Source organism: Pristiophorus japonicus, chromosome 11 (assembly GCF_044704955.1).
Source record: "Pristiophorus japonicus isolate sPriJap1 chromosome 11, sPriJap1.hap1, whole genome shotgun sequence".
Taxonomy (NCBI): Eukaryota; Metazoa; Chordata; class Chondrichthyes; family Pristiophoridae; genus Pristiophorus; species Pristiophorus japonicus.
This window is the reverse complement of record NC_091987.1, coordinates 168,880,643-168,893,319: the sequence shown is the minus strand read 5'-3', so window position 1 is coordinate 168,893,319 and position 12,677 is coordinate 168,880,643. Positions and strand designations below refer to the sequence as shown.

The window sequence follows — 12,677 nt, the reverse complement described above, 5'->3', positions numbered from 1 at the left end:
AACAAGGTTTAAACTTTTAATTTGTTGCTGGCAGGAAGCGTGGTCTCCCGATTCAAACCCATTAGTGCTAGCTACTTTATACGCTGTTTGCACATCTTTTAATCTTTCCTGGAGCTCTTTTACTTGTAGGGTGAGGAGAGTGCTTTTCTCCCTCAGTGACTTTCATTACTTTTGGCCTCGGTAACCTGATATTGAAAATAGTCCTGACTGTTTTTAAACCTTTCCATTATTTGGGTCCTTTCGTGTTTTAGCTTACAGAGTTCTCCTGATAATCATTATTCTGACATAACCCTTTCCTGATAGTTCTCTGCGCATTCCCATAACTCTGCCTGTAATGTTTCATTCATTCTGTCTAGCAGTTGGACCTGCCACTGTAGACAGACCAACCAAATTTCTTTCTCTACTGCTTCTTTGTGATCTTTGCTTGTTGTCCAATGGGCTGCAGCGTCAGCCGAAAACTCAGCGTGCAATAGACTAAGCACCCATTCTTTAGTTACATTGACCTTCTTATACACATAGGAGGAAATCCTCTCTTCCATTTTGGTTCTTTGCCCCAAACCAGCACTCTCCACATCACACCCCGTGTACCAGAGTCCTGCCACGGTCGCCAATTTGTAAGGGGATTGTGTGTGTGTGTGGTCTCTATGAGGGGGTCAGGTTCCCTTCTGACCAACCTGATCAGTTCGAATCGCTCCCCCTCCCTTGGGTTCTGTACTCTGGATTTATTTGGGGGGGTGTGACAAAAGTGCAAAGGACACTGGTTTGATGCAAAGAACTTCGTTTTTATTACAGTCAAAGTAATATAGGCTCATTACTCTAGTAAGAAAATACACGGCCAAACTTACAATCACTCTAATAAAGAACAATACAAGGAAAGGTATAAGGTCAAACTTAGAATCACTCTAATAAAGTACCATACACTACACATTCAAAGGGGGTTGCAGTAAAATTAAACTTCTCCCCGCCCAATACCTAATTCTAGCTAGGTTAGACTCCAGGGCAGACAGGGACTTATGGTTACCAATCCTTTTGATAGTTAATGGTAGATGGTGATGTTCTTCCTTCCTTCAGGACTTCAAGACTTCATAGAAACATAGAAATATAGAAAATAGGTGCAGGAGTAGGCCATTCGGCCCTTCGGGCCTGCACCGACATTCAATGAGTTCATGGCTGAACATGCAACTTCAGTACCCCATTCCTGCTTTCTCGCCATACCCCTTGATCCCCCTAGTAGTAAGGACTACATCGAACTCCTTTTTGAATATATTTAGTGAATTGGCCTCAACAACTTTCTGTGGTAGAGAATTCCACAGGTTCACCACTCTCTGGGTGAAGAAGTTTCTCCTCATCTCGGTCCTAAATGGCTTACCCCTTATTCTTAGACTGTGACCCCTGGTTCTGGACTTCCCCAACATTGGGAACATCCTTCCTGCATCAAACCTGTCGAAACCCATCAGAATTTTAAACGTTTCTATGAGATCCCCTCTCATTCTTCTGAACTCCAGTGAATACAAGCCCAGTTGATCCAGTCATTCTTGATATGTCAGTCCCGCCATCCCGGGAATCAGTCTGGTGAACCTTCGCTGCACTCCCTCAATAGCAAGAATGTCCTTCCTCAAGTTAGGAGACCAAAACTGTACACAATACTCCAGGTGTGGCCTCACCAAGGCCCTGTACAACTGTAGCAACACCTCCCTTCCGCTGTACTCAAATCCCCTCGCTATGAAGGCCAACATGCCATTTGCTTTCTTAACCACCTGCTGTACCTGTATGCCAACCTTCAATGACTGATGTACTTCGAGGATGGAGAGTCTCTGCCCCCCTCTCTTCTCTCTCTCTCCCCTCTCTCTTCTCTCTCTCTCTCCTCTCTCTCTTCTCTCTCTCTCTCTCCTCTCTCTCTCCTCTCTCTCTCCTCTGTTGAAAACAGTGGCCAGTTATACGATTTCAGTGTTCTAATCTTGCCACCCAATCTGTTCACAATCCTTTGTATAATTTTGGCGGGCTTGGTTCTTCTTTGTAATATTTTGTCAGGCTTGTTAAAGTTGATACATCTTCGGTGGGTTGATGTTCGAAAACTGTTTCCTGATGGAAATATTAGTTTGGCAATGTCCTTTTGTGCTTAGTCTTTCGCATACAGGCTGGATTGGGCCTCTTTGTGATGTATATGCTGAAATGATTTGTCCAGACCCATGTTGATGGGGACCTATCTCTGGGTAATACTGTGATGGTAATGTCTCTTGTGGAGGAAGATTTCCAAATACTCATTCTTCCAGACAGGTTAACTCAGTCCTCACACCCAGACAGTTCCAATAATCAAGTTCCCTAGGTCCGCCCACAGGCTTGAATTTGTCTTGTAAAAGTTCATAATTCGATTAAAGTTCGTAGTTTCTTCCATAAACACTTTAGAGTTCCAAACTTTTCAGTAGATAGTCCCAAATTAAATTTTCTTTCTTTCGAATGAGTCCAAACACAGGGGGGGGTTCTGGTGAATTTTGCTCTCTGCAGAGTCCTCACCAAAATTCAGCCAACACCGAAAACATATTAAATGGTCATTCATCTAATTGCTGTTTGTGGAATCTTACTGCGTGCAAATTGGCTGCTACTCTTTTCTACATAACGACAGACACTTTTAAAGTAATCTACTTTATGTGAATTGTTTCTGAGTGACAGATAAATGCAAGACTTTTTTCCTTCTATTTTTATTATTTTAACTGTTAACTTTATTTCTGTTGAGCAACCTAACCGACCAATTCAATACCTTTGTGCAGTGCCTCCCGAGTTCAACCACCCAATTTGGAGGTTTGACTCATATTCACAAATCGGTTGTCCTGTGGTTGACTTGAAACCAGCTCCAAAAACAATTTGGATCCATTAAGACTGACTTGACTTCAACATAAAAGAACGGGGTGAGATGAGGAGAATTTCTTTATACAGCGAAACTTTCGAAAGGGAATTGGATAAATACTCAAAATGAAGAAAAATGCAGGGCTATGGGGACAGAGCAGAGGAGTGGGATTAATTGGATCGCTCTTTCAAAGAGACGGCACAGGCACAATGGACCAAATGGCCTCCTTCTATGGAGGAGAAATTGATTATCGTCCCATTTGGGGGCGGTAACTTTTGAGAGGTGGGAAACTTAACGCCAGGCGCTAACGTTTCCCCGCTCCCAAAAAATTCCCTTTAGCACTCCCGGAAGGAAGTGGAGCACTAAATCAAGCGCTAACGGGGCGCACACTACAGCATCAAGCTGGGTGGAAATGGGGGAACACAGCGTAAACAAAGGTAAGTTCATATTTACTAACCCCGGCCACCTGGCCTTTAATTATCGCCCAGGTAACGGCCTACCAGCCTATCCGCACCCCCTGCAGCTGTCGGTGTCCCCGCTCGGCAATGCTGCACGAGGCGAAAGTCAGTTTCGAGGCCGGGGTGCTAACGGGGCGATGCGCGCAGCAATGACATCATGATCTCCGGGCGCAGGAAATCGGCCACAACGCCGTAGCGCCTCCCCTAAACCCCCGCCCAATATGGCAGGAGCCGTTGTCAGCATCGTGCTCGAGCGCTAACGCTTTTGCACCCCGTTAAACGGGAAGCACACCCGCATCAAATTTTTAGGCCTGTGATTCTATGATAACCATGACCAGGACACTCTTTATTTCTAGTGTTACATCGGAGGCACCTCAGTCTGGCTAATCGAGGCTAGACATATGATTGGTTGCTGTTCACAGGCTATCAGCGATGGATGTTGTTCCATTTCCCCAACAATAACAGCTCACCATAATAAGCAAAATATTATCCCTCCCTGAAGAAAGATATAGATCTCAGACTCATACACCAAGCATGGAGCTTATTAAAAACCAGCAATACATTCAAGGCATTATAGAGGAACTAATTCACCTATCCTTCACCAGTGAACAAAGGGAGATATAACTCATTACAGTCAATTCTTGAGGCTGCCTGCTGGGGGAGCCAATTCACCGAATTTACCTCCTTGAAAAAAAAGACCATGGAATTTATTTCAGAATTAAAACTTTTTTTATTAAAGGTTATACTTCTCAAAAATAACACAGTATCTGTAATTGTTCCTTTCAAACAGCTAAGATTCTTTAAAAATACTCTTGATTTTAAAAATTCTCTAATTTTATTATAACAATAACTTCCGACAAAAAAAACGTTTTTAAAATTGTAGCTAAAATATACCAGTTATTTACAGCGCAAGTTTCAATCTTTGTTGCAATAATAATACAATCCCGCCAGGGGAACCCATAGAGAATACTAAGCTCAGGAAGCACAATGAAATATCAGAGCAATAATGCAGCAAGGTCTGAAAGTGAAGCAGGGAACAGAAGGTACATCGAGTGACAGGGTGACTCCATCGCTGAGCTTTCAAAGCTCACAGATTATTGGAGGAAGCGAAGACTTTGAGGTTATGGCAAAGAAGGAGTGATGAGGTTGAATTTCAACATAGCGAGGACGCGTGGGGGGGAATAACACGTCGGATGGTCTAATTAGAGTTCAGGGGGAGCAACAAGAAAAGTTCAGAGAAGTAATAATCGAAACAATATTGATAAAATATAGAGGAGAAATATCATGACAAAGAGGTTAGGGTGTGGAGGCTGGAGGTGAGAGCAAGCTTGTCTGTCAGATAACATTTTCCTTGTACACCAGCGTAGTGCGAGACAGCTGAATGGTTTTCAGGCATTTACATTTCACAATTAGACAACGAAGTGCTAGAGAAGAGTCAGTGCAGGAAATGTGCACTGATCCAATACGAAACGCTAAAACTGCCAAACTCAATCACAGAGGGAACAGGGGTCATTGGAGTGAGAAATGGTCCAAATGAGGCCCGTCAAGGTTAACATTAAGGCACGTTTTCACGGTGATGTACGGGGAGCTTCATTCAGTATCTGACCTGTGTTATAGCTAATCTGGAGTGTTTAGTGTTGATGTTAGCCCATCATTGAAAAGAAATGGTGCTCACTATGCACTCTGTCACACTGGTCTACTGTCCCTCCCAGTGCCACACCTGGCCTACTGCCCCTCCCGGTGTCACACCTGGCCTACTGTACCTCCCCATGCCACACCTGGCCTACTGCCCCTCCCGGTGTCACACTGGCCTACTGTACCTCCCGGTGCCACACCTGGCCTACTGCCCCTCCCGGTGCCACACCTGGCCTACTGCCCCTCCCAGTGCCACACCTGGACTACTGACTCTCCCTGTGTCACACCTGGCTTACTGACCGTCCCGGTGTCACACTTGGCCTACTGCCCCTCCCGGTGTCACACCTGGCCTACTGTACCTCCCGGTGCCACACCTGGCCTACTGCCCCTCCCAGTGCCACACCTGGCCTACTGCCCCTCCCGGTGCCACACCTGGCCTACTGCCCCTCACAGTGCCACACCTGGCCTACTGCCCCTCCCGGTGCCACACCTGGTCTACTGCCCCTCCCGGTGCCACACCTGGCCTACTGCCTCTCCCGGTGTCACACCTGGCCTACTGTACCTCCTGGTGCCACACCTGGCCTACTGTCCCTCCCGGTGTCACACTTGGCCTACTGCCTCTCCCGGTGTCACACCTGACTTACTGCCCCTCCCGGTGCCACACCTGGCCTACTGCCCCTCCCGGTGTCACACCTGGCCTACTGCCCCTCCCGGTGCCACACCTGGCCTACTGCCCCTCCCGGTGCCACACCTGGTCTACTGCCTCTCCCGGTGTCACACCTGGCCTACTGTACCTCCCGGTGCCACACCTGGCCTACTGCCTCTCCCGGTGTCACACCTGGCCTACTGACCCTCCCTGTGTCACACCTGGCTTTAAACTGCCGAAGGTTTTATCAGGATATAAAGTGAATGATCAATACACAAGCAAAATATTACCTTTTAAAAGAAGGGTAAAGGAAAAAAGTACCCCATGCACATTTATCAAATTGTGAAATAGGTGTTTACATTTTGGTTTCATTTACTTCATTGAGCTGGAACACGGGGTTGTCATAAGCTTTCTTCTCCTTGAGCTTGGCCTCCTTCTCAGTCTGCAGGCAGTAGGCACAGTGCGGCGTGTCCACCTGCACAGTCTTACCGAAGTTGGAGAAATCAACTCTGTATTTCCCTTCTTTAGATTTGGAGACAATGGGGGCAAACCTGTAGCCCCAGAATACTTCTTCTGGGATGTAAGAGGTTCTCACCTGGCAAGTGGCACTAGTGGCTTCTATTGTGCCATCCAGGAAGACCACTAACTCAAAGTCTTGTTGGTTGATGGTCTCAGCTGACATCTCATAAAAGGGACTGGTTTTATCAATGATGTGATAGATAGTCAGAGGAGATATGAAGAACAGGTTCTCATTCCCAGCATCAACAACAAAATCTATGTTGACTTGGTCCATTATGATGGTCTCACCCTCTAGGGTCACGGTGGTTTTCAAAAGTTTTCCATAAATATGGCTGCCAATCAGAAGACTTTTCCTGAGGTTGGCCACTCGGATGAGGAGACACAGTTTGCCCCCACGTTTGCTGATGACAGCGCACTTACTGAAGGTGATGGTTTTGGCTCGTTTCTTTGGCCTGGAGATCTTGGCCAGGATGGCACCACACATGAAGGAATTAATGACAACACCAAGGATGGATTGAGTCACCAGCAGGAATATGGCCTCGCCGCACTGCTCAGTCACACATCTGAAGCCATAACCAATCGTGACTTGAGTCTCAAGTGAGAAGAGAAAGGCAGATGTCAGTCCATTGATGTTCTGAACACAAGGCATGTGGCTCTCGCTGGGTGCAAATTCAGGGAGGTCCTTGTGCACGTATGCAACAGCGTACCACAACAAACCAAAGAGGAACCAGCTTCCCAGAAAGGCTGTGATAAAGATGGCCATCTGGTACCTCCACTTGAGGTCAAGGACAGTTGTCCATATATCCACAAGGAAGCGAATCCTTGAATGTTCCTTGACATTTCCGAATTCTATGTTACACCTCCCATCTTTGGAAACAAGCCGAGCTCTCCGGCGATTACGTTCTGTAAGATTTCTGGTGAGTCTCCTGCGGAGGTATTTCAACATTCCGCAGAAAAATACCCGTTATTCTGTGAAGACAATGCCAAAGAATACATGAAATCCCATTATTTACCCTCCAGTGATCTCCAGTACCCTCCAAACACATTTCAGTCACAAAACTGGATTTTATCACATCTCCTGAAATTAAAAACTGCACCTTAATTTATTTCAATGTCTTGAATCTAGTTATATGGTTAATTGAGAGGCCAGTACAAATACCTAGATGTGTTTTACACAATAACAGGTTACATATTGTTACAAATCAGACAAATGCCTGTTAATTTTCAACTACTAGTTAACACTAACCTGACAAATAAGGATGATAAGAGAGAGAAATTTACCCTGGTCATTGGGCATCTTTCAAGCTAAGCGTGAAGGTTAAACAGCAAGGCAAGGAGCTTTACTCCACCGAAGGTTAAACAGCAAGGCAAGGAGCTTTACTCCACCGAATAACAGTAGGACCTCGCGATACAACTCTGCTTTTACCATTGAGAGTCTTACTGTTATTTTCTTATCTCAGTTAATAGAGGTTCTTTAACAAGACAAGTTTGACACAGTAAATTCTAATTTAGAAATAGCTAACAGCGAGAATTGGTATTGACGTTGATACAAGCCCAGTCTGGAACTGGGTCAATGGTAGTGTTAGCTAAAGGTACAGCCCTGATTTGGGATTCGGTAAAATTACAGAAACTCCAGCTTTTGACTTGAGTTAGTTTCACTACAAGCACAGCTCTCATTTGTACAATGCTCATCACTCAAACAGATGTCCCAGGGCCCTATCCAAGAGGACCGGGATTGACACCGAAAAGGAAAAGATAAAGTAGAGAGTATAAAGGCGCAGTCAGAGGAATACATTTTTAAGATGACTTCTAAGGAAAGGAGAGAAGTAGTTTTGGGAGAGAATTGCAGATGAAAGGTGATTGGTTGAAAGAGCAGCCTCTGATCGGTGTAGCAGAGCAAGAGGTGTGGGACGAGCACTAATTCAGAGGGGTCTAGGCTGCTGATTAAAAGATCATTCATAAAGAGTGGAGCGAGGTCATGGAGGGATTTAAAGATGAGGGCAAGGATCTTGAAATTGGTTTGGTGGATACAGGAAGCGAGTGAACCGAGGGAAGGTGGGGAGTGATGCGGGATGTGTGGGAACAGATTCAGCCTGCACTGTTCTGGATTAGCTCATGTTTTTGAAGGGTGAGCATGAGAAGGCCAGTGAAAAGACCATTCAATCATTAATGGAGGTATGGATAAGGCAGCGTCGGGTATAAGGAAGGCTGTAACAGGGCAATGTTCTAGAGTTGGAAAGGATAGCCTTGGCAACAGATATGGGTAAAAAGTCAAATCATGGATTGTGTCTGAGGAGTGGCAGGCAGTGACTAGTGGGGTGCCGCAGGGCTCAGTGCTGGGACCCCAGCACTTTACAATATATATTAATGATTTAGATGAAGGAATTAGAGTAATATGTCCAAGTTTGCAGATTACACTAAATTGGGTAGCGGTGTGAGCTGTGAGGAAGACACTAAGAGGCTGCAGGGTGACTTGGGCAGGTAAGGTGAGTAGGCAAATGCATGGCAGATGCAGTATAATGTGGATAAATGTGAGGTTATCCACTTTGGGGGCAAAAACACGAAGGCAGAATATTATCTGAATGGCGGCAGATTAGGAAAAGGGGAGGGGCAATGAGACCTGGGTGTCATGGTTCATCAGTCATTGAAAGTTGGCATGCAGGTACAGCAGGCAGTGAAGAAGGCAAATGGTATGTTGGCCTTCATAGCTAGGGGATTTGAGTATAGGAGCAGGGAGGCCTTACTGCAGCTGTACAGGGCCTTGGTGAGGCCTCACCTGGAATATTGTGTTCAGTTTTGGTCTCCTAATCTGAGGAAGGACGTTCTTGCTATTGAGGGCACCAGACTGATTCCCGGGATGGCTGGGCTGACATATGAGGAGAGACTGGATCGACTGGGCCTTTATACACTGGAGTTTAGAAGGATGAGAGGGGATCTCATAGAAACATATAAGGTTCTGACGGGACTGGACAGGTTAGATGCAGGAAGAATGTTCCCGATGTTGGGGAAGTCCAGAACCAGGGGACACAATCGAAGGATAAGGGGTAGGCCATTTAGGACTGAAATGAGGAGAAACATCTTCACCCAGAGAGTTGTTAACCTGTGGAATTCCCTGTCATGTATTCAACCAGCATTGTAACCCATGTATAATCTGACCTAAGTTGTACACTGTGAGAACACTGACCACTCGGTGGTGAACTTGTGGGAAACACTCCTAACCTAGACCTTCAGATATAAAAGAGCAAGCTCCACCCACTTCCTGCACTTGAGTGCTAAGAAATAAAGGACAGGTCACAGACTGACCTCTCAAGCATGGGCCTCGTGTGCATTTATACTGCATAGTAAGGACTGGGATTTAAACCATGCGAGCATGGCCACTAGCAGAACAGATGAGAGGTACTGTGTTAAGGAATAGTTGGGACAGAAATTCAACATTGTTAAAGCAGCACACAGTTCTCCAGGCAGAAAATGGCAATCGGGCATGCCCCAACATGGAGTCGAACCCAAAGGGGGAGTTCGACAGAGACAATGGCAAGCTGAATGGTGATTCACGCCATTGCAAGGGACAATGCGTCCAGTAATGGGGCCATCAACATCTGTTAATGGCGCACTCAAGGGCAATAACAGGGGCAGTCAGGGACGATCAACTTGCAAGGGACTTTTTGTTTCAAAAAGCAGCTCATGCTGGAGGCGTGGAGGCACACACTCAACCGGAGTTTGCAGAGGTGAGCAAAATACCTGCAGAAATTGCAGAAATGAACGCTGGGGGATATCGCTGGAAGCTGAAGTTCAGCGAATTCATGTGGAGCACGTACACCAGGACGCCACCGATGAAAGTGCTCCTCAATGGCATCCCAGTATCAATGGAGCTAGACACGGGGGCTAGCCAGTCCCTGATGGGTATCAAACAGTTCGAAAAGTTGTGGGTGTCCAAGGCCAGGAGGCCAAAATTATCGCCGATTGACGCACAGCTACGGACTTACACAAAGCAGATCATTCCGGTGCTAGGCAGCGCCATGGTAGTCGTGACCCACAAAGATTCGGAGAACAGACTGTCACTCTGGATTGTCCCAGGGGATGGTCCCGCACTACTGGGGAGGAGTTGGCTTGCTGTCATGAACTGGAAATGGGGCGATGTCAATGCAATTTCCTCTGTGGAGCGAGTATCATGCTCACAGATCCTGGACAAATTTGACTCATTATTTCAACCCGGCATTGGCACTTTCATGGGGGCCAAGGGAGTGATTCACATAAACCCGGACACCAGCCAGTACACCACAAGGCCAGAGCGGTGCCGTACGTGATGCAGGAAAAGATAGATTGCGAATTGGACCGCCTGCTGAGGGAAGGCATCATCTCGCCAGTCGAATTCAGTGACTGGGCGAGCCCGATTGTGCCGGTGCTCAAGGCGGATGGGTCGGTCAGGATATGTGGCGATTACAAGGCCACCATTAATCGGGTTTCACTCCAAGACCAGTACCCGCCACGGAGAGCGGAGGACCTCATTGCGACGCTATCCGGTGGCAAACTTTTTTCAAAATTGGACCTGACCTCAGCTTACATGACCCAGGAGCTGGCAAGTGAGTCGAAGAAGCTGACCACCATCACGACACACAAGGGGTTGTTTGAGTACAACAGATGTCCGTTCGGGATTTGTTCGGCCGCCGCGATCTTTCAGCGAAACATGGAAAGCCTCCTCAAGTCGATTCCAAGGACGGTGGTTTTTCAAGACGACATCCTCATCACGGGTCGCGATACTGAAGAACACCTCCACGAACCTGGAGGAGGTGCTACACAGACTGGAACGAGTAGGGCTGCGACTGAAAAAGGCGAAGCGCGTCTTCTTAGCTCCAGAGGTAGAATTCCTTGCTGCAACTGTATAAGGTATTGGTGAGGCCACACCTGGAGTACTGCGTGCAGTTTTGGTCACCTTACTTAAGGAAGGATATACTAGCTTTGGAAGGGGTACAGAGACGATTCACTAGGCTGATTCCAGAAATGAGGGGGTTACCTTATGATGATAGATTGAGTAGACTGGGTCTTTACTCCTTGGAGTTCAGAAGGATGAGGGGTGAGCTTATAGAAACATTTAAAATCATGAAAGGGATGGACAAGATAGAGGCAGAGAGGTTGTTTCCATTGGTGGGGGAGACTAGAATGAGGGGGCACAGCCTCAAAATACGGAGGAGCCAATTTAAAACCAAGTTGAGAAAGAATTTCTTCTCCCAGAGGGTTGTGAATCTGTGGAATTCTCTGCCCAAGGAAGCAGTTGAGGCTAGCTCATTGAATGTTTTCAAGTCAAAGATAGATAGATTTTTAACCAATAAGGGAATTAAGGGTTACGGGGAGAGGGCGGGTAAGTGGAGCTGAGTCCACGACCAGATCAGCCATGATCTTATTGAATGGCGGAGCAGGCTCGAGGGGCTAGATGGCCTACTCCTGTTCCTAATTCTTCTGTTCTTATGTTCTTATGCTGAAGATTTTGGAAGCAAAGGCTCACCCGTGACAGCCCGTCAGATTAAAGTCTGGACAAATAGAGACCTGCTATTGTCTCTCTAGTCAAGGAATGTGTCCTGAATGGGGTCTGGGCAGCCACGTACAGGGCATGCCCTGAGAAATTTAAACCATTTCACAGGCGCAAGAATGAACACTCGATTCAGGCTGATTGCCTACTGTGGGGAAACCGCATAGTCATGCCCCAGATGGGCAGAGAGGTGTTCATCAGAGAGCACCCAGGCATTGTCACGATGAAGGCAATTGCCAAGTCACACGTTTGGTGGCCAGGGATAGAATCAGATCTGGAACTTTGTGTTCGCAAGTGCAACATGTGTGCCCAGCTGGGCAATGCACCCAGGGAAGCCCCCCTTAGCCCCTGGCCATGGCCCGCCAAGCCTTGGTCACACATCCATGTGGACTACGCAGGTCCTTTCATGGGAAAAATGTTTTTGGTTGTCGTAGACGCCTACTCTAAATGGATCGAGTGTGACATTTTAAATTCAAGCACATCCTCTGCCACGGTAGAAAGTCTACGGGCAATGTTCGCCGCCCATGGTCTACCGGACATCTTGGTCAGCGACAATGGCCCGTGCTTCACAAGCACTGAATTCCAGGACTTCATGGTATGCAATGGAATTAACCATGTTAGAATGGCACCATTGCAGCCGGCCTCAAATGGCCAGGCAGAACGAGCAGTGCAGATAATCAAACAGGGGATGCTCAGAATCCAAGATGGTTCCCTACAATACCGCTTATCATGCCTCCTGTTGGCCTACAGATCCCGACCACACTCGCTCACAGGCATTCCACCCGCAGAGCTGCGAATGAAAAGGACGCCAAAACCCGGATATCCCTTATACACCCGACCATGAAAGAAATTGTCGAGAGCAGGCGCCAGTCACAATATGACTACCATGACAGGAATGCGAGGGCGCGATGTATTGATGTAAATGATCCTGTTTTTGTCCTCAACTACGCTGCAGGGCCCAAATGGCTCGCACGCACTGTGGTTGCCAAAGAGGGAAATAGGATTCTGGTAGTTAAACTTACCAATGGACAAATCTGCCGCAAACATGTG

At 47.0% G+C, this 12,677-nt stretch overlaps 1 protein-coding gene across 2 annotated transcripts; it reads right to left on the bottom strand.

The window, feature by feature from the left end:
* Positions 1–5,939: 5,939 nt before the first annotated feature.
* On the bottom strand, positions 5,940–11,184 carry LOC139275880 (ATP-sensitive inward rectifier potassium channel 1-like). 2 transcript variants are annotated; one of them, XM_070893094.1, is made up of 2 exons: positions 11,172–11,184; positions 5,940–7,051 (listed from the first exon to the last, which is right to left on the bottom strand). In XM_070893094.1, the coding sequence occupies exon 2, from the start codon at positions 7,047–7,049 to the stop codon at positions 5,940–5,942; it is 1,110 nt and encodes a 369-aa protein (XP_070749195.1). In that variant the 5' UTR covers positions 7,050–7,051; positions 11,172–11,184. The 2 variants fall into 2 exon arrangements, with proteins under 2 accessions (XP_070749195.1, XP_070749194.1); XM_070893093.1 differs by lacking the exon at positions 11,172–11,184 and having other exon boundaries at positions 5,940–7,049.
* Positions 11,185–12,677: the final 1,493 nt, after the last annotated feature.